At 42.7% G+C, this 25,565-nt stretch overlaps 1 protein-coding gene across 1 annotated transcript; it reads right to left on the bottom strand.

The window, feature by feature from the left end:
• Positions 1-1,753: 1,753 nt before the first annotated feature.
• Positions 1,754-24,964, bottom strand: LOC139391892 (glycogen synthase kinase-3 beta-like). The gene is made up of 10 exons (XM_071139509.1): positions 24,611-24,964; positions 9,689-9,876; positions 9,116-9,199; positions 8,807-8,917; positions 8,452-8,582; positions 5,470-5,674; positions 5,171-5,266; positions 4,870-5,056; positions 4,485-4,556; positions 1,754-3,930 (listed from the first exon to the last, which is right to left on the bottom strand). Exons 1-10 carry the CDS (start codon positions 24,783-24,785, stop codon positions 3,863-3,865), a joined length of 1,317 nt encoding a protein of 438 aa, XP_070995610.1. The 5' UTR covers positions 24,786-24,964; the 3' UTR covers positions 1,754-3,862.
• Between the last annotated feature and the right edge of the window lie 601 nt (positions 24,965-25,565).

The following is a 25,565-nucleotide window of genomic DNA, read 5'->3' as shown; positions in this document are numbered from 1 at the left end:
CCTTTGGCATTCCTTGTTATTGCCACAATGTTATGGTCAATACAGCCAATGGGAACTGACATTGCTTTGGAGCGAAGCTATGCCGCATTAGTGAAGATATGATCAATACAAGTGGATGGCACAGATCCAACACTATTGGTTTACACTAGTTGGTTGAGAGATAACCTGGGTCATGTTACAGAGTCTCACATACACACAGTAAGAAGCTTCATCTTGAGTATAACCAGTCAATGTTCAGGTCACCGAGAAAATACGTCCGTTAGATAAGGTCTCGGATGCTAACACCACACACATTCTCCAGATACTGACAGTTTGCGCTTGGTGGCCTATAGCAGCACCCTAAAAGAAGAGGCTTCAGATGAAGCCGGTGAACCTGCAATCACAGCACTTCTACTTCATTTGTCATGAGATCCTCGGAGCTTTACAAAAATATGTCTCCCCATAGACATTCCTGTATTTTCTAGAATGTTATATCCTTGTATTCCTACTGCTGTATCATCAAAATGGCTGTTTTGAGTCTCAATATGTTCTGTTGATTAACAGATAAGACTGAGTCATCTAATTATTCCTCAGAAAGCAATGTCCAACTGATCGCCCCATTCTCTCTAAAACAAAGTCCCCTGGCATTACAATGGCACTCCATTTCACCACAGGCTTTCCCCATCATTTAAATCAATTTTGAATAATTAAAAAGTATATTAAAATGCAGAAAAATACCACGCACAAACCAGAAAGTCAGATTCGATTTTTCAGACCTATTTTACACTTTATTAAATGAGATAATTTCATACAGACAGTTTGGTTCTCTCCCTCCTTCACTCTCCTCCCTCATCCCAAAAACACACACCAGTCCTCCTGGCCAGGATGACGCAATTGAAACAGGATTGGAATGAAAAATGACTGATCCACGTCACAGAACAGTAAAAGTGACCTCACTTGGGTTGCTATACATACACATGTTGATACACACGCAACATGGTACTTATAGGATAAACACTAGTAGCCTGATACTGCTAAGATTTAGTTATGAAACCAGCAGCTAGGCAGGTACATAAAACACACACTTCCACACACGCTCACAGAAGCACACACAGAAGGGGAGGGGGGTTGGTACATGGCTCGTCGTACTGCAGTCACTGAATTTTGTCTATGGCTGCCATTTTAAAAGCAGCAGAGGTCAGAATTGTCCGTGATGGGCTCAGGCATTGTCAAGGGCGGGAGGCTGGCTGCATCAACCGACCTTGTCGCCATCATGGCCCTCAGGTTTACCCTTCACATTACACTGGGTAAAAAAAGGTATTATGGCTCCTCTGCACCCAACATGACACTTTCACACACTTGAAATCTTTTTTTAGGTACCCATTGTAATGAATGGGGGGCAAGTCATTGGCCGAATGGTTGTCTGGTAAACTCAAAACAGCCCACACTCAAATTTCCCTGTCATAGGTCAGTACATATGTGAAACTGGAAATTATTTAGTTGGAATCGTACCAGAGAGTGATTAAATCTTGATATGTCCAACCAAAACACCTTTTCCCCATTCAAAAAAGTAACTTGCTTTAAAATACCAATGTGTAGGTGCCAAGTACAGTACATTTGACATAATGCCCACAAAACAGTTAGGTGCCTCAACCTCTCCCTACATGAGAGAACACCAAGTGAGCAATAAATAAAGCAGCGAGATACAGTACAATTCGTATGTTGATGGGGTGCACAACCAGAGAGATGGAGAGAGAGACAACAAATAGGGAGATTTTTTTTTTTTTTTTTTAGGGGGGTATTTACATCTTAAATCCGGACATCGAAAACAAATTGTATTTACAGACTTTTGAATGGAAATGAGACCAGTCAGTTACGGACGGCTTCAACAGGTAATGGAAAATAAACGCTAATACAAATAACGAGGAAAATGGAGAAAAAAAAAAAAAAAAAGTGGGTGATATTTACAGATGTGCAATAAGATGAGGGGGGGGGGGGGGGGGGGCATGGGTTAGGGAGAGAAGCAAATGGAATCCAAAACGATATGCTACATTTCAAGCAAATCAGTTGGGATTCTGGGCTAGGAAGCAGATGGCTTCAAAGAGATAAAGGGAGGAAAAATTAGTTATTTAAATCAATGTCAGCACATGAGGGTTGTTCATACAAGGGGGTGGCTGAGGTTGTACAATAGCATAACGCGCCTGCACTAGAAAGCATTCAAGTGGTCATTACTGAGAACTGAGCTAAACCTACAACACTGGCTTTTTAAAAACGGTGCAGTTTGAATTGGCGGGTACAATTCTTCACATGAACACACAAATACTCCGCTATTCCCCCACCCTTCAATTTCTCACTTATTCTCATGAACTCCCACAAGCACATAGCAAAGTACAAGCCTATAGGACTACTATGAACTAGCTATCTGCACTTCTACACCAGTAACAGAGTATGTCTTCACACAGACCCACCTTGACTCCCATTTCAGAGAATTTATTATAAGGAACTGGAATCATGGGTCTGTGTCAAAGTCCAAACTGGAGTTAACTACTCTATATAGTATATATTCATGTCCATATGGCTGAACCCCCATAGTTAATAATCCCTTCGTCCTCTACAATCTAGACGGGTGCCACACTGACAAAGATTCTTACAAGTGTGCTGCGAAAAGTCCACTTTCTTCACTGCAAATTTGAAATTAACATCTCAAAACACAGCACGGGTTTGTATATACTTTCAGAAAGCTCCCTCTTTCAAATCAGGAGTTCTGAAGAGTTCATGCTATGAATGGATAACAAGCACCAAATATAATTGATGGTATGCCATTTATTGAAGCCAATAGGAAGGTGACAATTGACTACCACAGCAGTCTTAATCGTCGATAGCACCTTGATCGGCTTCCCACGGACAGTAAAAGTAGGCTCAGTTTGGGATTGTCAGTGGGAGAGATGCTGCTACATAGATGTGAATCCTGGATCTCTCAAACTCCACCACCCTCTGTCAAATCTTTTCCTTTAGGTCCTCAACACACATGGGAAATTGCTAGCAAGTACGGCTACCAATTATAACTTGCACTCCCGTTTCAATGTAAAAACTCAGTGCCTTTTCCGAAGCAAATTAAAAAATAAATACATTTACAAGTAAAAGAAAAAAAGCAGCTGTCATTTAATCTCTTTTTAAATATAATTTAAAAGTATAAAACAAAACACAGCCTCTTCATCTCTCCATCTTGCAACCAACACCATTTTCTCCCATTAGAATCATTTGGTCGCATCGTAGACTAACTGGGGAAACACCTCAATTGGCTTCTAGAGACAAACTCCTGTTCACTTTGTGTGTGGTGGTGGCAGGAACTCTTCATGAAGTTCTCAGTCAAATAAATAAAACAGAATAAAAAGAAAAAAAAATACCTTGATTTAAAAAAAAGAAAAAAAGATTTTTAAAAGTATTATAGCGAGGACCTGTCCCACCTACTGGAGCTTTAAATGTCACCCCCAACAGCAGGGACATGAGTGTTATAAACAGCCGGAGAGAAAGAGGGCCAAAGGAGATGCAGCGAGGGAGTGGGATAACACTTAAGGTGTCAGTACATGAGAAAGTGTGTTTGTGTCTCCAACTCTTAGCCTGTAGTGCTGATCGAGTCTCAATTTCATGTAACAAAACTACCTTGTCAGCTAATGATCTCCTCTTCCGGCTATGAATGGTTTGTTCAATGTATGTACAGTACAAAAAAAGGTATGTTTGTAACCAATGGGGAAAAATAACAAGCAGCAAGGAAGAAAGAAGCAATACAGTGTGTGTGTGTGTGTGTGTGTGTTTAGGCTGGCAGACAGAGGTGTGTGTGTGTGTGTGTCGGGCTGGCAGACCGAGGGTTTGCAGGGACATTTCAGGTGCTGTTGTTTAGTGATCCGGGTACAGAGCTGTGCTGAGAAGAGCCGTCTAACCCAGAGCCATCTACAAAGGGATAGGGGAAAGAGGAAGGGAAGTGGCAGAGAGATAGTGTTAGGTATATTGAGAGGATATAATACATTGCTTTTGCTTGTCAGGAATATACTGGAAACATAAGCAATTACACAGCTAATTGTAGTAAGACCTCTAAAACTGATTAGAAAACCCGTCCCAGGTTTCCAGTTAGAGGACCTCCTTTAGACTACAAACATTCTCAATGCAGAAAGGTGCGGTTCTCAATGCAGAAAGGTGGGGTTCTCAATGCAGAAAGGGACCAACATGTGTCTCTCAGACTGGTGCCCCTTTGGCTGCTGTCTTCTACAGAAAGGTTACTTTGACCAGAAACATGACATTCTTTTTGCCATTTGTAAAAGCAGCATTCACCTTACTATCTATTTGGATGCAGCTTAGAGCTCCACCTAACCTAGAATGTCTGCAAGCCAATCACTGCTTCATAACACCAGGTGCAGATATGGGAATGTATGATTGACAGCTACTCTATCTACTGAAGTGAAATGCGTAGCCAATGCCTATGCTTGGAGACGGGGCGGGGCTCATACCAGAGGACGCAGTCTGTGCGCGGGCATGAGGAGGAATGAGGGTGGAGTTCAGCTGGGGCTGGATTGACAGTTCTGGAAGGAGAGACAAGAGATGGGAAATAGCATTCGTTTTATAAGACTGTGGTAAGACCAAGGTAATCGCATTTCAAAATGAGGTCAAAGTCTTAAAACACATACTACAATACATATTGAAACAAATATATTGTAAACTTCATATTGTAGATATTCTGCACCTACTTTTAGGATATATGCATAGGTTACAAAACAAAGTTGGGGTCAGGTCCATTTACATTCTTGAATTGAAGTTTAAATTGATTCCCTGAATTTAAATCGAGTCAACCCCTTTCAGGTCACAGAAAGCCAGGGGTCAACGAGGTGTACTGACCGGTGGTGCTGAAGTTGAAGAGAAGGGGCAGCTCTCGGCCGCTAGGCAGCCGGGCGTTGGGCTGGCGCAACTCGTCGAAGAAGGAGTGAGCGCAGGCCTCCAGGGGCGAAAAGCGCGTGACCGGGGTGTATTCCAGCAGGCGCGAGCACAGGGCGACGGCCTCCGGAGGGGAGCGAGGCTTAAACACCTGTAAGGAGGTGGTACAAGGACACAGACAACATGAAAGAGTTGCATTCAAAATAAGACATTAGTTGAAAGCCAAAAATAGAATAATGTTTACACACACACAATAACCATTTACCTTAGTCCAGGGATGCGCTTTGATCTGGGGGAATTTGAACTCTGTGTAATTGGGGTTCATTTCACGAATCTGTTCACGTGTTGGAGTTCCCAAAACCTGAGTAGCAGACATACAAGTATACAGTTAGTAGTGTACAATGGGTATCATTTGGTTTCTCTCCACAGCACTGATTATAATCCAACTTCCCCCCCCCCCCCCCCACACACACACACAATGCTAATATGTTATCAGAATGTCAGGTATTTTGTCCCTGTAGTGTAAACCATAAACAAAAACACACCCTTTTCCTATTTACTCACCTTGATGATCTCTACTAGCTGGTCCACTCCGCTGTCCCCGGGGAAGATGGGCTGTCCCAGCAGCAGTTCGGCCAGCACGCAGCCCGCCGACCAGATGTCGATGTTGGCCGTGTAGTCGGTGGCGCCGAAGATGAGCTCTGGGGCGCGGTAGTACCGCGAACAGATGTACGACACGTTGGGCTCCCCACGAATCAGCTGCTTAGCACTGCAGACAGGGGTCAACCGCAGAGGTTAAAGGTTAGACCAGGGGTTCAAACTTTTTGGGCCCACGACCCCATTCTGATATCTGAAAACTTTTGTGACCCCAACAATTAAAATTGGGGCTATGGTAGTCAATTGCAAAACATTCAAACAGTATTTCTGATTGTATTCTCAACTCACCATCATATATATTTGTAATGTGGGGTTATGACAAATTGCAAATGAGTCTGACAATTTCTCTTATCTCACCGGCACTAATGAGATGGGTGTGCTTGACGCATGTTGCGTCGGAGCGTCTCAAAGTCAGTGAATGCGTGTTCTGCAGCATTCGGTCACATGACAACTCAATCAGCTGTACCGATTTCACTTACTGGCATGTCAACTGAGCCAGGATCACAGTCAAATGGATTTCGCTGATTCGGACACTAGTCTGTAGATTTTTGGGGGGTGTTTCCCCTGCATGCCTGCGTTCAGTTTGTTCTTTTTCAAAAAAAAGTGTCTGTAGGTAAGGAGACACCTTTTCTTACACAGAAAGTCAAAGTCTGTATTTACATCCATTGCGAATGACAACAGTTCCCCTCGCAACCCCCCAAAAATAAAAAATATTCCAACACTCCCCCTCGATAACCACCAAGCCTCAAAGTGAAATAGAACAGTCATGCTCTGATCCCGTATCTCCATGTAGTTTACAATTGACGTTACCTGCTGAATATCCAGGTTCTGCACTCAGCTTTTTTGCCGCCAGTTGCTCTCGTGTATCCATTATTGCTCAGTGGATGTGATGGGGATGGGGTCACCTTGGGGTCGTGATAGGGGCTGCACCAAATGTTTGATGTATTATAATAATTGATTATGTTTAATTAATAGAAGGGGAAGGGGTATAAGACCCCTCCCCCACTACAGAGTCCTGGACCACAGATTAGCAATACATAGATTCATTATAATGTTTAATATTGTTCCACAGTTCCTTTCTAGTCTCTGCTTCTTATAAGAAACGGTCTGAGAGATGTGAGTTATTGCAGTCAAAACAGGGTGTCTGTGAGAAAGCGCCTCAAGGCTAAAAGAGATTCATAGACACAGAACCCTGCAGGGGAGTGAAAGAGATGAGACTAGTCAGACATACCACTATAAAGCAACTTGGAGAGTGGAAGATTACTGCGGAGCCCTTAGAAAACACTGGAACTATTGTCTCTCCTGCAAGTTTGTATAACTGTATATGCATGGGCTTGGTCTCATGAGTAGAAGGTGTTGACGTAGGCAGTTAACATCACTAGGGGTTGACTGCAAGCATATTAAAGCAACTTGGACCCTTTCCTATTTTGCAGAACTTACTCGGAAACATGCGTGCTATGTTGCCATGGTCAACTCCTGTCTGCAATTGCATTAAAATGTTTTTGATTGATTTACTTAAAGATATTGTCTGATTTCTGATTTCACCAATAAGCAAATGATTGACAAGGAACATACCCCAACCGGTGTATGATACAATGCGTCCATATGGCAGAGGGAGACATTCATAACTAGAGTGCAGAGGCCTGCCCGCCGTCCTGTGATAGATGGAGCCCCATCTGTGGAAAAGCCCACCTTCGATCCCATGGAATTGGTTGTGTCAGTATAGCCACGCAGCACACTGAACAGCCCCTGTGCCGTTTCATGCTCAAAACAACATGTCCTCATGAAAAGCATCCCCCTACATGTAGCGAACGAAGGTCAATGCATCTCGGCCCTCACAGCTAACGTCCATTTGGAGAGCATAAGGTAGGGAGTTTCCTCAGTTTCCTCTTGATTGCTAGCTATAGCATCAATTCTTAGTTTCACAGGGTTATCTGACAAAGGTGTTGATGGAAGTTTGTGCCTCCCCACACATCGTTTTCATCATATTAATTGCGGCCGGTAATATCTCCTTTCACCATGGGAGTGGTTCAAGTGTAACGATCAAGTGCGGCCTTTTCCCCACAATTTAAGGGAGCTCTGGTAGAATTTTTACTTATAGATTTGAATAATTTTAATTTTTAAGGTTGAGAGATATATATATATATATATATACACACACACATACACACACACACACACATCTTTGTCTCTCAATCTTTGTGGTTAACCAGAGTATTCTAAAATAAATCTAGTTGAAGCTAATACAGTCTCCTAAGCTGAGTCTAGGTTATGCCAAGACCGTGTTCTTACAATACTCCCATCTCTAACCACTGCAACAGTTGTTACTGGTAAGAAAAGCATTAGATGCTTAGCAAGTAGAGCCATGCAGGCCTAACCATGTGGTATGGGAATATACACGGCTCTTTGGTGCCTCCTTGAGACCACCTGACCACACTACCCTTTGGTGTTTAGCGGAAACTAAGGTATACAGGACGAGATAAACCAATAAACGAGGGGTGGGTCTCCCACGTCTCAGTGTAGTTCTATTTTGTTTTATACCGAAGTTAATATCTCAGTGAGATTTCTACTTATTGATTTACAATTAAGAAGCGCAGTGTATACTTTTTTTTATAGAAAGCAGCCCTGCATCTGTCTGCATAGTAATAGAACTGGATGTACTATGGGGAAAATACACATGAAAAGGGTGTGAGTAGGTAACTGTAACTAAGGACAACTGGATCAGTGTTGCATAGTGTTGCATCCATTTCACATTCTGTCTGGTTGAGCCCATTTATTCAACCAGAACACATAAGACCCAAGTGTACTTCAATACTAGGTACCTGTCAGTCATATTGGATCAATGGCATGTTAACACACTGTGTGGAGGGAAATATCTGACCAGCTTACCTCCCAAAGTCACAGAGCTTTAGGATGGCCGTTTCAGGGTCCACCAACAGGTTCTGGGGTTTGATGTCTCGGTGGCAGACACCCTGGGAATGGATATAGGCCAGGCTGCGAAACAGCTGGTACATGTACACCTGAGAAGAGACAAAATGTCCGAACAGAGACCAATTAGAACTATAAACAAATCAATAAGAGGGAGTCATTATGTGTCAATGCCAAGCCTGTCCGGAAGAGTAAACAAAAAAGAAGATTGATAATTGAATGACTTATACTGGACAAAGTCCAATGACAGACGCTGCGGCAAGCAAAAGTGGGACAATGAAAGAGAGCAAGTGAAAAAGAAGGCGAGAGAGTTTACCTTGACGTAAATGATCGGAATGATGCTTTTGGCCTTGTTGAAATGCCGGGCCACCCTGTACACGGTCTCCGGGACAAAGTCCAGCACCAGGTTGAGATACACCTCATCCTTCTGTATAGGGGGAAGAGAACTGAAAATCACTATATCACTACACTAAATCATAACTCCATACGTCCTCAGATTATTCTTGTACAATGAAAAAGCACTTTACAAATGTAACAAACTTTGTAGTGGGAAAAATGACTCATTTGAAGAGGAAACAGACAGTTCAGGTGCTCAGTGTGCCAAAAACAATGGATGGCAACCTACCTTTTCACCACTAGAGTAGAAGAAGTAGCGTAGCCTCACGATATTGCAGTGGTCCAACTTTCGCATGATCTGTAGCTCTCGGTTCTACATAGGAACGTTAAACAAAAGAATAGTGGGAAACGTCAAGGGTTTCTGATTGACCTGTAAGCACATTGATCTTTAGTACGCGCGTGATACGCGTTTGTTCAAGTACATTTCTGTCACCTAAAAAGAAACGTAGGCTACAATACCAATTTTCTCCCACAAACTAATATGGAAATGTTCCTTGTAAAATTACAAAGCGGTGTCCCTGTATTCAGACAAACAAGTAGCTACTCATAACATTAGTGGGAATTTACAAGACCAATCCAAAAATGGATATTCATATCACTATTATGTTAAACAAATTAGTGATAACAAATGTAAGTGATAACAATTTTAGACAGCAAAAACCCCCAAAGAAAACTCAGCATTACGGCCCATTAAAAAACAGCTTTCTATAAATGATTATGTGCTATAGCTTGGGGGAAAAAAAACAAATATGATTCTGGGTGACACGAAGCCTGTATGTCTTCAAGAGAATGGCCTCCATACCTTGAACCTCTTATCCTGCAGCACCTTCTTAATGGCCACCATCTCCTGGCTGTCGATGAGGCGTGCCTGGTACACCACACCGAAGGAGCCATTCCCGATCACCTTGATGTCCGTGTAGGACACCTCCTGTGGACGGTCGGGACCCTGCCCAGATGTGGCCACCACTGTAGTCACCGTCCCACTGTCCCCTGGGAAACAACGGTAAGTTGTGTTAACGACATAGTTGTCTTTTCAGATTTGAAATGGAGGTGATCAGTGTTGTGTTCATTAGGTATGAAACTGAAAACGGGAAGGTATGCCTATTATCTGAACAATAAGAAAATATGTTTTACTATGGTGTGTCAATGAACAAGGACATTGATGTTAATATAGCTCATTCTGGAAGTATTCAGACCCCTTGACTTTTTCCACATTGTTACATTATAGCCTTGTTCTGAAATTGATTAAATAAATGTATCCTCACACACAAAAGCAAAAACAGGTTTTTAGAAAATGTGGGCAAATTTATAAAACCCCCCAAAAAAACTTTACATAAGTATTCAGATCCTTTGCAATGAGACTTGAAATGGAGTTCAGATTCATCTTGTTTCCATTGATCATCCATGAGATGTTTCTACAACTTGATTGAAGTCCACCTGTGGTAAATTCAATTGATTGGACATGATTTGGAAAGGCACACACACCTGTCTATAGAGGGTCCCACAGTTGACAGTGCATATCAGAGCAAAAACCAAGCCATGAGGTCGAAGGAATTGTCCATAGAGCTCCGAGACAAGATTGTGTCGAGGCACAGATCTGGGGAAGGGTACCAAAAAATGTATGCAGCATTGAAGGTCCCCAAGAACACAGTGGCCTCCATCACTCTTAAATGGAAGAAGTTTGTAACCACCAAGACTCTTCCTAGAGCTGGCCACCCGACCAAACTGAGCAATCGGGGGAGAAAGGCCTTGGTCAGGGAGGTGACCAAAAACCCAATGGTCACTGACAGAGCTCCAGAGTTCCTCTGTGGAGATGGGAGAACCTTCCAGAAGGACAACCATCTCTGCAGCACTCCGCCAATCAGGCATTTATGGAAGCGTGTCCAGATGGAAGCCACTCCTCAGTAAAAAGGCACATGACAGCCCGCTTGGAGTTGCCAAAAGTCAACTAAAGGACTAAGACCATGAGAAACAAGATTCTCTGGTCTGATGAAACCAAGATTGAACTCTTTGGCCTGAATGCCAAAAGTAATGCCTGGAGGAAACCTGGCACCATCCATACGGTGAAGCATGTTGGTTACAGCATCAAGCTGTGGGGGATGTTTTTCAGCAGCAGGGACTGGGAAACTTGTCAGGATCGAGGGAAAGATGAACAGAGCAAAGTACATTAGAGCTCCTTGATGAAAACCTGCTCCAGAGTGCCCGGGACCTCAGACTTGAGCAAAGGTTCACCTTCCAACAGAACAACGACGCTACACACCCAGCCAAGACAAGACAGGAGTGGCTTCAGGGAAAGTCTCTGAATGTCCTTGAGTGGCCCAACCAGAGCCCAAACTTGAACTTGAACAAACATCTCTGGAGAGACCTGACAATAACTGCGCAGCGACACACCCCATCCAACCTGACATTGCTTGAGAGGATCTGCAGAGAAGGTCACCAAATACAGGTGTGCCAATTTTGTATCGTCATACCCAAAAAGACAAGGCTGTAATCGCTGCCAAAAGGTGCGTCAAAGTACAGAGTAAAGGGTCTGAATACTTATGTAAATGTGATATTTCCGTTTTTTTATTTAAATATGCAAGAACTTCTGCTAGCCTGTTTTTGCTTTGTCATTATCGGGGTATTGTGTGTAGATTGATGGGGGGGCTATTTAATCCATTTTAGAATAAGGCCATAACAAAATGTGGAAAAAGTTAAGGGGTCCGAATACTTTTTTAAATAAAATGCAAACATTTATAAAAACAGTTTTGCTTTGTCATTAATGGGGTATTGTGTGTTTGATGAGAATTATACTTGAATATGTTTTAGAATAAGGCTTTAACGTAACATAATGTGCAAGTCAAGGGGTCTGAATACTTTGAATGCACTGTATATGGTTCATTCCTACAGTTACTGCATCAGGAACTGTGATGGTCTTTTGAATGAATGTATGGCTAACATTAGTGACCAAGTTAAACATTGTGACGTAAACAAGGGCTCAAGTTATAATAGGCCTTTACATTTCCAAAACAGGCAGCAGGCAGAGAAAATAATTGCTCAGCATAGGAAATAGCCCTACAGGGTCATGTTAAGGAGAAAATGTTTTAAACTGAGTGAAATAGTATCTAGACCTGTCCAATAAGATTGTTTGGCGTTGCAAAAATTGTTGCGCCAATGTCCTACTGAACAGAATCCAGGGCTCGAGTTATTAACTACCTTGTGGTTGTTTAACCACTATAGTAACTACCTCGTGGTTGTTTAACCACTATAGTAACCGCCTGCCTTGTCGGAAGATGAGAAAAATACATGCTTTACTGTCAAATCCAATATCACTATTCCGAGGCTATTTGTGCTCCTTTGAACATCTTTTGACCTAAGGAACACAAGACTTGCGATTACTCAATAGGCCCATCCTCGAGCTCATCCATTACACTTGAACGCAAACAAGTGTTTGGTGGCCTGGATCAGAGAGTTCTCTGAGGCAGCCATACCGTCATGTGAAGGTTCATTCCCTGTATGGAGGACAGAACAGGGCCAGATGGCTGGAATTGAACTGGAGACCTTTGCACTGAGAATGACCCTGCTCTAACATGCTGACCACACCGCTTGTGTTGCAAAATAAATGTACACATACATATCATCGAAACTCCTTGTTCTGTGTAGCAAGGCGCTAAAATAGAACTTGATTCTATTTTTGATGCTTGATGAGCTGCAAGTCCCGCCTCTCCCATCTCCTAATTGTTTTTTAAGAGCATATACCCGTGTGGGTGATTGAAAGATGAACACTAGTCCATTTGGTGGTGGTAATGCACCTTAAAGTTGGTTGCCAACCGACATATGAAATTCCTCAGAAGGACTACTAGAAACTATTAGTTTCCCCTTTTAAATGGGTGGATTAAATGTCAGAGAAGAGAACACACGATTGTGTGACTCAAAATGGGTAAAAATTCAGAAAAGGACTTTATGCATCAGGTAAAATAACAACTCAATGTTCATATCCCAGGTGAAATGAGCAAGCAATTGCAAGCTGCTGTCCACAATTTTGCTCAATGTTTCACCAAGATTGACTTACACCATGAGGTTTGAGGTCAAATTTATATCATCAAACATAATACGGAATTGGCTGCAGATCCTTTTCCCCTTGTACTAAAGATCTCGAAGCTTCTGCGCATGCGTTTATTATCTCTGCTCTATTCGTAGCAAACAGGCTACTCTGGCGAATGGTCGTTTAACAAAGATAAATCCAAGCTGAATCAATGTCCACAAGATCACAATGATAGTATTCTACATAACAGAACTTCATATAATAGTATCGTATGACCATTGTTTTACTTGGGCCGGAGCTGTTTGGAGCACCGTACTGGCACCTCTAATTTTTGCGGAATTTTGGGAAAACAAAGTAGCCTATCTATTCTGGCCCAAGTTAACACAGTCAAAAATGGTTGATCAAAGCGGAAATGCCGCGGGATCTGCATTGAATAGCAATCGAGTGGAGGGCATACATTTCCTGATTCTATTTTGTTCATGTTTATTTGCCACTAGTCTGAATCTGTGCCTAACAGTAGGCAGTTCAAAATTGCGCAGATTGAAAATGTGCCAGCCTGAATGCGCGTGATGCGCTGTTCCAAATTGTCAAATTAGGGGTTTTATTAGAGTTTAAGGTCATGAAAAGTCATGGAAGTTTGTTTCATCAGTTTTATGTAATTAATGAAGGCACACATACATATAAGCAATCACTTAATCTACATAATCAGCAATCATCGGAATGACCCGTAATTGTGTGTGTGCGCCAGTGGGCTGTTGCCAGAGGAGAGAGAGCGTGACATTTCAGTAGCAGGTATAAAATAATGACAGACCAACTAGACAGCGAATTCAAAACTTGTCGCATTTCTCGCTAGTTAACTATAGCTAAACTAAGCATTAATTGTCGTTGTCCTCTTCCCACTGGCAACGTTGGAATGCTGAGATTCTCCTCTATTAAACAGCAGCCATGTAATTGCAACAACTTTCAAAATATTCTAATGACAAATAACTTGCTGTGCATAGATCTCGTGTGATACATTCATATTTTAGCCTTATATAAAACATGTCTAGTTAGATACCTTGCTTTGAAGTAGCCTACCTTATCCATTTGACCCCTGATTCATTGAATGAGGGAATACTTTTCTAAAGACAAAAAGTATTTGGTTGTAATGTTGCAATATTTTATATCAAGGGTGGCAAACATCCTCCTTTTTGTTCACTTTGTAGCCTAAACAACAGCTCAACAGGACCTTGATAAGCAGACCTGGGTGTTTCAGGGCCAGAACAAAAGCCAAGCCTACACACCCAGGAGCTCTCCAAATGGAGGTGTGACTGACAGTGCAGTTCTACTTTGTGGGGGTTAAGTGCCTTGATCAAGGGCACAACGGCAGGAGATGGTAGGCCTACATGGGATCAGGTACCTTTGTGTCAAAGCTTACTTTTTCCATGTAGGCTATAATAATAGTCATGACAATTTGGTTAAGTCATGGAGAAGAAATGGTAAATGTTTTTGAACCCTTAACAGTAAATCAGGAAGTCTACAGCATAACGTTATTTGTGAACATAGTCTAATGGACAGACTAGGAAAATGACCGCTCCTGCACTTCTTTCATCAAGTCAAGCACTGAGTTAGAAGTTACTATAAGACAAAGACACAGCATTTCTCTCATGTGGCAAAAACTCAACAGCGGGCGCTCGCCACTAGGCAAAATACACAGGTTGGCTATGCTACACTCTTAAAGTAGCCGAAACGATTTTTGAAGGGTCCTTTTAATAACCTAATACGATTACCAAACATGTTCCAACGCCTTAAATTGCAAAAACTTCAATAGGTAAATATTTTAAAACGTGTATTTTTCCATATACAGATAAGGTGTCTGTTTGAATAAAATCAACTTTGTAGGCTACGGAGCTTGTCTGACACTAAACACCGTCATTAAAAATTAAGACAAATTACTAAAGAGGGAGTCAGACATCAATATAGCCTAACAAGATGGGGGGGGGGAACTAGACTTACTGACACTCTTGCTCCCACTGCCGCTGCCTTTAGCAGATTCTGCCAATCTGCCGTTACACTCCTGAAGTTGCCGGTAATAGGCTACGCCAGCAGCGGTCGGCAACCTTTTCCATTTGGAGTGCCAAGTTATCATTCCATTTCTACTGATCTCCGTACCCGTTATGATTTTCATATGCACATTGTCATGGAACAGTTGCATTTAATTTATAATAAAGTCTTCATATCTCAAAACCAATGTCATGTGGTTAAATCTAAATGATATAAAAAGTAAATTCTATTCCTATTGCCAATGTAAAAAAAAAAATGGCTAACTAAAGCCAACAAATAAAAACATTGCAGCCTGCAGGTAGAATTGGCTACACATGGCCTGTCTGCAAGGAACTTGAAACATTGTATAACTTGGCCCAAAGCTCATGCTAGCAAACTTGCAACATTGTATAAAATATTATGGGCCCTCAGTTTCCCAGGTGCCAGTGAGCTCAGGACAGACACAGCTGTAAGCTATTTGCCCAAGGGATAAGAAGTAATCAGGTAGGCCTATTATCTTTTTTTTTCCTGAAAGGGAGAGAGCTGGAACGATGTTTCAAACAGGCTACGTTGAGGAGCTATTGTCATTCTGAAATGGAAGTAAAAACAGATTTTGTTTGTTTGAGGCAAAGAATAAATTACTTTGAGAAGCTCCACAGTGATGGTGAGTTAAGACAATCAGAAATAGTATCAGATCTCCAAATGGGTACATTTACAGGCCTCCATTTGTGCACAGGTCAGGTAGCCTAGGACTACTTCTATGCGTAATCAGGTGCGTGTTCTTACTCAAGACTGACAGGAGCGCTTCAAACAAAAGACAAGGAATAAATTGACAACTCGTAAATGGATTAAAATAACTTCTCACAAGTGTAGCCTAGGTTGTGCGCTCTGCAAACAACGTGTCCACTCCTATGACAACGGTAACTAACAATATATTGAATGCATTAACAGAAATTCCAGTAACCAAACGAACATTGTAGATTAGAAATTATGGGAATTAAATGGTAGGCTAAATGTACTACTGGTGTGCCTCTGCAATGGATTAGTCCACTGAGACAGGAGTGAATCAGACAGGTGTCTCATGTGCCATACATTTTTTGCATACATTTTCCACTGCTCGACAAAAAAATAAATAATCTTGGGTCGACTAACTGCCTGTTGACCAAACAATCGACTAAATGGGGTCAGCCCTACCTACCACTCAAGATATTATCAGTGTTGCGACAAATGGCTTCTGGCTATGAAGCGCCAGTTGCCCTCAGATTCAGGACTTGCAGTGCCCACTTCAAACATTCAGATGTGTATAAAAACAGTTCAATACCCCTGGGATGCTAATCGAAGACACATAACCTGAAGTCAGATGCAGTACACTCCATCTTCGACTATTCGGGTTACAGTGTTGGAAACACTGATGGACCGGCAACCAATATGAGAAGGGTGCAAATTGCAGCATGCAAATCGGGGTGTTCCTGCATGTGGGCATTCTTCCATCTGCAGGAACCCCTCTAAACTTCTATTGGTCCATTTTTAAGCTAGGACAGGAGCGATTTGGGGCGCTCCAGTACAGTAGGTAGCGTTAATGCACTAACGGATGCCAGCCACCGATAAACCCCACAGAAGAATGGGGGGCAACAACGGTAACTAGCCGTGCACCGGTAAGCAGTGTCCTACGTCTGCGCCTGTCGGGGACTGTTTTCCCGCAGTTCTGTTAACGGCGGCGAGGGCGGGGGGAATCAATGGGATAGAATGGCGCCGGAGGGGATGACCAGGCCCAAATTTCAGACATTTGTATGAAGAGGAGACGCCTTTACAGAAGTCGAAGCGCCAGATGCCTGGAGAGACAGCGTCGGTGAGTGGGCAATCCGCCTTTACCCTCCGTTCTATTGGCGAAAGTGAAATCACTGGATAATAAACTGGATGAGCTCCGTTCGAGACCATCCTATCAACGGGATATTAAAAACGAATATTCTGTTTCACAGAGTCGTGGCTGAACAAGGACATTCCGTGCACCGGCAAGACAGAACAGCATCCTCCGGTAAAGATCGGGGTGTGGTGGGTCTGTCAACAGCTGGTGCGATCTATAATATTAGGGAAGTCTCTAGGTTTTGCTCGCTTAAGTTAGAGTGCCTCATGATATGCTGTAGACCACATTATTTATCAACAGAGTTTATCAATATTCTTTGTAGTTGTCTACTTACCACCACAAACTGATGCTGGTACTAAGACCACACTCAACGAGCTGTATAAGGCCATAAGCAAACAAGAAAATGGTCAACCAGAGGCGGCACTGCTGAATGAGGTAAAATGTAAATCAGTTTTATCAAATTCCTACAAGCATGTCACGTGCGCAAAAAAATACAGTCCTGTCTCATCGCTGCAAATCCCGTACAGACTCGGGAGAGGCGAAGGTCGAGAGCCATGCGTCCTCCGAAACACAACCCAACCAAGACGCACTGCTTCTTGACACAATGCCCACTTAACCGGGAATCCAGCCACACCAATGTGTCAGAGGAAACAGTACACCTGGCAACCGTGTCAGCGTGCAAGCGCCCGGCCTGCCACAGGGGTCACTAGAGCGCAATGGACAAGGACATCAATGCCGGCCAAACACTCCCCTAACCCGGCGACGCTGGGCCAATTGTGCGCCGCCCTATGGGTCTCACGGTCGTGGCTGGCTGCGACAGATCCTGGACTCGACCCAGGATCTCTAGTGGCACAGCAGGCAACTGCAATGCAATGCCTTAGACCACTGCTCCACTTGGGAGGCCAGCTTAATTTATAAGTGTATCGACGAGGTTGTCTCCAGTGACCGGACGCACATATCCCAACCAGAAGCCATGGCTTACAGGCAACATCTGCACTGAGCTAAAGGTTAGAGCTGATGCTTTCAAGGAGCGGGACACTAATTCTGACGTTTTAAGAAATCCTGCAACACCCACAGACAAACCATCAAACAGGCAAAGCGTCAATACAGCACAGCTCCGCCGCTTGTCGGATGTGGCAGGTCTTGCCACAGGTCTTGTAAACTAACTATCACGAATTACACAAGGGGAAACCCAGCCACGAGCTGCCCAGTGACACGAGCCTACCAGATGAGCTAAATGCCTTCTATTCTCATTTCGATGCACGCAACACCATGAATGAGAGCACCAGCTGTTCCTGGATGACTGTGTGATCATTCTCCATAGCAGATGTAAGACCTTTAAAACAGGTTAACATTCACAAGGCCGAGGGCCAGGCGGATTACCAGGATGCATACTCAGAGCATGTACTGACCAGCTGGCAAGTGTCTTGACAGACACTTTTAACCTAGCCCCGACCCAGTCTGTAATACCCACATATTTCAAGCAGACCACCATAGTCTCTGTGCCCAAGAACGACAAGGTAACCAGCCTAAATGCCTACCGCCCCATAGCATTCACATCTGTAGCCATAAAATGCTTTCACCTTCATCCCAGAAACCATGGACCAATGGTCCATGACAATCTTTATTGCACTCCACCCTGCCCTTTCCCACCTGGACAAAAGGAACAACTGTGTGAGAAAGCTGTTTATTGACTACAGCTCAGCATTCAACACGATAGTGCCCTCCAAGCTAATTACTAAGTTAACACTATCACTGAACACCTCCCTCTGTAACTGGATCCTGGACTTCCTGACGGGCCACCCCCAGGTAGTGAGGGTAGGCAACAACACATCCGACCCCCTCATTTTATTAGAAATGTTTGCGCTGACTCTCTTGCACAGGGTTGATGTAAACTCACTGGACTCTAACCACACGCACACTACAATGACCCACCATAACACACATATTCCTTCACATACTCTGCTGCTACTCTTTATTACAGTGCCTTGCGAAAGTATTCGGCCCCCTTGAACTTTGCGACCTTTTGCCACATTTCAGGCTTCAAAACATAAAGATATAAAACAGTATTTTTTTGTGAAGAATCAACAACAAGTGGGACACAATCATGAAGTGGAACAACATTTATTGGATATTTCAAACTTTTTGAACAAATCAAAAATTGGGCGTGCAAAATTATTCAGCCCCTTTACTTTCAATGCAGCAAACTCTATCCAGAAGTTCAGTGAGGATCTCTGAATGATCCAATGTTGACCTAAATGACTAATGATGATAAATACAATCCACCTGTGTGTAATCAAGTCTCCGTATAAATGCACCTGCACTGTGATAGTCTCAGAGGTCCGTTAAAAGCGCAGAGAGCATCATGAAGAACAAGGAACACACCAGGCAGGTCCGAGATACTGTTGTGAAGAAGTTTAAAGCCGGATTTGGATACAAAAAGATTTCCCAAGCTTTAAACATCCCAAGGAGCACTGTGCAAGCGATAATATTGAAATGGAAGGAGTATCAGACCACTGCAAATCTACCAAGACCTGGCCGTCCCTCTGAACTTTCAGCTCATACAAGGAGAAGACTGATCAGAGATGCAGCCAAGAGGCCCATGATCACTCTGGATGAACTGCAGAGATCTACAGCTGAGGTGGGAGACTCTGTCCATAGAACAACAATCAGTTGTATATTGCACAAATCTGGCCTTTATGGAAGAGTGGCAAGAAGAAAGCCATTTCTTAAAGATATCCATAAAAAGTGTCGTTTAAAGTTTGCCACAAGCCACCTGGGAGACACACCAAACATGTGGAAGAAGGTGCTCTGGTCAGATGAAACCAAAATTGAACTTTTTGGCAACAATGCAAAACGTTATGTTTGGCGTAAAAGCAACACAGCTGAACACACCATCCCCACTGTCAAACATGGTGGTGGCAGCATCATGGTTTGGGCCTGCTTTTCTTCAGCAGGGACAGGGAAGATGGTTAAAATTGATGGGAAGATGGATGGAGCCAAATACAGGACCATTCTGGAAGAAAACCTGATGGAGTCTGCAAAAGACCTGAGACTGGGACGGAGATTTGTCTTCCAACAAGACAATGATCCAAAACATAAAGCAAAATCTACAATGGAATGGTTCAAAAATAAACATATGCAGGTGTTAGAATGGCCAAGTCAAAGTCCAGACCTGAATCCAATCGAGAATCTGTGGAAAGAACTGAAAACTGCTGTTCACAAATGCTCTCCAACCAACCTCACTGAGCTCGAGCTGTTTTGCAAGGAGGAATGGGAAAAAATGTCAGTCTCTCGATGTGTAAAACTGATAGACACATACCCCAAGCGACTTACAGCTGTAATCGCAGCAAAAGGTGGCGCTACAAAGTATTACCTTAAGGGGGCTGAATAATTTTGCACGCCCAATTTTTCAGTTTTTGATTTGTTCAAAACGTTTGAAATATCCAATAAATGTCGTTCCACTTCATGATTGTGTCCCACTTGTTGTTGATTCTTCACAAAAAAATACTGTTTTATATCTTTATGTTTGAAGCCTGAAATGTGGCAAAAGGTCGCAAAGTTCAAGGGGGCCGAATACTTTCGCAAGGCACTGTATCTATGCATGGACACTTTACCCCTACATATTACCTCGACTAACCCGTACGTACCACTGCACATTGATTCTGTACTGTATATAGCCTCGTTATTGTGTTACTATTTTTTCCCTTTAGTTTATTCCAATTGTACTTTACCACATTTTTATGCTTAGGGGGGAGGGGGGGAGGAGATGCCCACATGGACTAACACCCCGAACTGCTGGCTGCAATTGCACACCAGAGGCCAATACATCAACGAGCAACTCTGTTCGATGTGGGAAGAGAGCGTGAAGACGTGCTAGCCAGTTAGTGGAAAGAGAGGTAAGGTCCACAGCCCACCTGTAGCTAGATTACAGAAAGATTATAGCTAAATAACTGATGCTGTTTTCATGCTCACATTCATTTCAAATCTAGTTATCAAACAGAAGAGAAAGATTTGCTCTCTCATAGCAGCTAGCTCGCGGCAGTATTATTAGCTGGGTCGATGCTCGTCACTGCAATTCTATAGCCCAGCTGTCCATATAGCGCACACTATTCAACAACAACAGACTGCCACGGTGGAGGATGAATTGCACTAACAAAGTGTCTTGTTTACACTGAAAACTCCTGCTGCAATGTAGTAGGATTTCAAAGTCTAGATCAATCAGCCCAGAATTGATTTCACTACTGAACCTTCCAAATATGCCATTTCATTTCACCAAAATGCTTTGACCTCAAGATTCATAATTCTCACCATGTAATTGTTTTGTACATTAGAAGCTACTAAGCCCCAGCTAGGCTATAGCCTACACTATTGCAGCTAACCCCACATTTCTTATCTTCCCTCTCAACTGCCTGAGGGGCCCCTCTACCTGACTGTATGAGGCCACCCCCTCCCACCTTGCTTGGAGTCTGTCCTTTGTCCTGCCCTTCTGCCACCTTATTTCAAATGTGTTCAGAAGTTATTCTGTACAATGACCATCTTTGATTGTTTTTCTCCATTGATGTGATTATAACCCATTAGCTACCCCCCAAGTGGTGACCTGGGATAACCTCACCCTTGAGACCACACCTAAGAGTTGAATTATTTTCCATAACTTACACACCGATCAAGGCTCTACGCTGAAACATGTGTTTTCTGTGGTCTACACATAATAAAGACCTTTATACTTTAAAAAAAACAAGACTGGACCTTGGATTCCTCAAACCATCCAACACTCGTGTTGGCCTGTGCCATGTCATGTGCTTGTTTGACAAGACAATACTATCACGTGATAAGATTTCAGTGTTCCACAAATAAACAATGTTTACTTAGTTGCATTTTCTATCAGTTATCACAATACTCTAATCAACTAGAGTAACAGAAGTAAATATACTCTAGTTTAAGGTAGGTTTCAACATGGCTATTTACCTAATTAAACACACTTTGCTGCTGACAGACGGTATTAGAGACATCTAAACTCTAAGGGGAAATATGGTGTGCTTCCTAAGAAATGTACAGGCGAAAATACAATAAACAGTGACATGGAACGCAACTTACTGTTCAATAACGCACACGAAAGGAACCACTCATTTATCAGTCAGGAGTGCCAATAACTTATGTCACGTTCAAAACAACTGGGAACTCTGAAATCGCCGACTTCCAAGCATTAAAAACAACTGGGAACTCGAGGGGGGGAAAAGAAAAAAGAAGCTCCGACTTGGAAAAATAGTTTTGAACGGTCATCCAACTCAGAATTCTAAGTCGGAAACTCAGGCATCTTTCTGACCTGAAGAACACTGATGTCAGTGTTGCCTTCACCTTATTCCCTCCCCCGAGTTCCCAGTCGTCTTCAAAGCACCATTAGTTCTTTACAATAACTATGAACTGGTTCTGGAACCAGGAGCCTGAGTAGAAGGTACTCACGTGTGCACTGTGTGGGAGAGAGGCCACACATACAATGAGAACAGCTTGAGAGAGGCAGCCTTTCATACACACTCTATAGGGAACAAAATGGTGGTGGTGGAATAAATTAAACCACAAGACATTTATCATCGATAAATTCAAAAAGCAATTGTTATTCATTACAGTTTACTACAGTAAAGAAAATGTAATGTAGGCTGCATGAGCACATCAAATGTTTCTTTCCATTTGGGCTCCCGAGTGGTGCAGCAATATTGGAATGGATGCAAGGTAGCCTACTAATAAATAGGCATTGAAAGTAGGTTGCATCGAAATCTGTAAAATGTCAAACGCACCTGTCAATACAGTAACCAGCAGTTACCTCCCTGACCAAGGCTCTTCTCCCCCGATCGCTCAGTTTGGCCGGGTGGCCAGCGCTAAGTCTTCGTGGATCCAAACTTCTTGCATTTAAGAATGATGGAGGCCACTGTGTTCTTGGGGATCTTCAATGCTGCAGAAATGTTTTGGTACCCTTCTCCAGTTACGTGCCTCGACACAATCCTGTCTCAGAGCTCTACAGACAATTCCTTCGACCTCATGGCTTGATTTTTGCTCTGACATGCAATGTCAAAGGTGGAACCTTATATCGACAGGTGTGCACCTTTCCAAATCCTGTCCAAACAATCAAGTTATAGAAACATGTCAAGGACGATCAATGGAAACAGGATGCACCTGAGCTCAATTTCAAGTCTCATAGCAAAGGGTCTGAATTCTTATGTAAATAAGGTATTTCTGTTTAATTTTTAATTAATTTGCAAATTTCTAAAGACCTGTTTTTGCTTTGTTATTATGTGGTATTGTGTGTTGATTGATGAGGATGTGGAAAAAGTGAAAGGGTCTGAATACTTTCTGAATGCACTGTATGAGAACAAGATAAAGATGAGCTGAACCGCTAAAACAATAACACTATCTGGCCTAAAATTAACTCACTGCAAATCATTCAAAACAACACTGTTGGCTACTTCGAAGCAACATTATAACTCAAGAAGATCTAAATGTATATCACCAGTAAAACCTGAAAATCACCATTCACGATTGACAGTGAGAAATGTGAAGGGGACCACAAAAATGTGTTTTGTGAAGTAGGGATAAAAGTAACACGAGCAGAACGTGATCTGCACATACACAGAAGCTTCGGGACTTTTAGTCATATGGGAAAAAGGTCCGGGAAAAGTCGGCCAACATAATATACTCTACATGACTAACATGGACCATCATGGTGGATAAAGCCATCCAATTCGCACTACAAGGGAGAAATTGTAACCATGTTCTATGAAACAAAAACATTTGCAAGCTATGCATGGAAGTTGTTGATGTGCTATGTGAGCAAGTATTTCAGCTGGTCATCTACTAGTCTACTTTGAGAATGATTAGCTAGCTAACATTAAAACAGCTGGCTCGGTTACATGTATCGTCACTTTATATCAAGTTCTGTATCACCTGTTAATTAACGGCCAATGTATAGAGAGAGGGCTCTTTCAAGACTGGTTACTTGTCTGGGCTACTGGATAGATAAGTATCCACTATTGACTTAATTTGAACAATAGATAAGGGTGCTCTTAACATAAATATGTGTTGGAAACGCAAAGCTAGTTATCTGGCTACAAGTAGCTTAGTCAACCGTTATGAACAAATAATTAGGCTACCTAGCGTATAGTACCAACTGACAGCTAACGCTAGCCTGTAGTTTGTTGTGCCAGTTAACGCGTTAGCTAGTTCAAGAAACTATTTCTCTTTACCTATCGCTAACTCGTTTGCTTGTTAACATGTACAAACGGTGTGTAACTAACGTTAGCATAGCTACAGTAGCTAGACAGCTTACTAGCGAAACTAGATCGAATCCCCTTTTTAAACTAGCTAGTAACTAGTCACCTAAAACCTATATTAGACGCTAGCTAGCTATCTGCTTTAAATACTGGTTACAAGTTAGCTAGCATGTCTTAGCACACGTAGTTAAGGTTGTTTGCGTTGCTTATGCTTTCTTTATATATTTAGCTAACTAGCTAGTTACGGTACCTCGATGTCATTAACTAGCTAACATAACTAACACAGACAGCTGCCGAGTTAAGAAAGCTAAATAAGGTTAGCTAACTAACGCGAATGTCTTGATTTTTGGCGTTGGTTAACAAGTTAACTAGTTTGCTAACTGACACGTTAGCCGTTTAGCTACTGAAGGCTGGCTAGCTAGCTAACTTGCTTTTTCAAACTAACGTGCAGAACTGCCCACACTAGCTACAGCATTGGACACTGGACTGCAATGCGTGTCTTTTAATCATCGAAGACAATATTTTTCATAAAATACATAATAAACTTACTGGACAGCTTTAAATTCGAGCATCCAGACGAACTGCTCCCCGAGGCCTGCGGGACCCCGGTCTTTCCCGTGCTGCTCCCCACGGCAGCGGCTGATCCAGTGGATGCTGCAGTGGCTCCGGGAACACCTTGTGGCTCAGCAAACGAGCTAGTTCTGGGCCGCCCGCTGCCGCTCATATCTCTGTGCAAGGGTAGCGGGCGGGGGGCTAGGGATTCACTATTTATAGCCAAGTGAGTTTAAATGTTGCCTGTTTTGACTGCAAATGCAATAATCATTGAAAGACAGACAGAATTGACACCGTTCAGATGAGTCGTCCCTTGCACTGCCTGTCTGAGCTCGTAGATCGTATAAAACTGACAGATTACATTTCCTCCTGGGAAATGAAGTTCGACGTGGCTGCTGCTTCCCGTGTCTTTGAAAATACCTATAGAACTACACCACTAAAATAACGTTGCGTTTCACCAGAGGTGGCGCTCCGTCTGGGATTTCTACCGTGACTGTAATAATGATGTGTAAACAAAAGGGAGAACAGACATGAAAACTACAAATCCAATAATGTTTTAGATTAGAGGAGAGAAAGAGTAAGAATTCCACATAAAGATAATGGCGAGTGCAATCTGGAATCCTTGGGACGTCCGCACCCTAAACCCTGACCCAAACCCATAACCTAAACTTAACCATTTTACATTTTAATGGGGTTAAGGTTAGGGTTTCAATGGGGTAGGGACATCCAAAGGGTTCGGTATAGCACACACCTACAAATAATCCTTCATCTTTCTTTCAATCTTTCTTTCTTCTGACACCATTGTAGCAAATCCAGGGCGGTTCCTGACCGGGCCTCGAACCCGGGTGTCTGGTTCCCAAGGAATGCACACAATTCACAACAATGTTGTCAGAGGTGGCAAGTGACTCAAATGTAGTGCCTGGTGTCAATTAATGGATGATGCAAAAAGTGT

Source organism: Oncorhynchus clarkii, chromosome 32 (genome assembly GCF_045791955.1).
Source record: "Oncorhynchus clarkii lewisi isolate Uvic-CL-2024 chromosome 32, UVic_Ocla_1.0, whole genome shotgun sequence".
Classification (NCBI taxonomy): domain Eukaryota; kingdom Metazoa; phylum Chordata; class Actinopteri; order Salmoniformes; family Salmonidae; genus Oncorhynchus; species Oncorhynchus clarkii.
The sequence above is the reverse complement of the archived record's forward strand: the minus strand, read 5'-3'. Positions and strand labels throughout refer to the sequence as shown.

Bases quoted from the DNA above. Each gene is read 5' to 3' on its own strand.
- LOC139391892 (XM_071139509.1), bottom strand. From the start codon at position 24,785: ATGAGCGGCAGCGGGCGGCCCAGAACTAGCTCGTTTGCTGAGCCACAA. The intron at 5,267-5,469 runs GTGAGTAAATAG...TCTGCTACTCAG, and splicing joins AGCTAGTAGAGATCATCAAG to GTTTTGGGAACTCCAACACG. The intron at 5,057-5,170 runs GTAAATGGTTAT...ACCTCCTTACAG, and splicing joins AAGCGCATCCCTGGACTAAG to GTGTTTAAGCCTCGCTCCCC.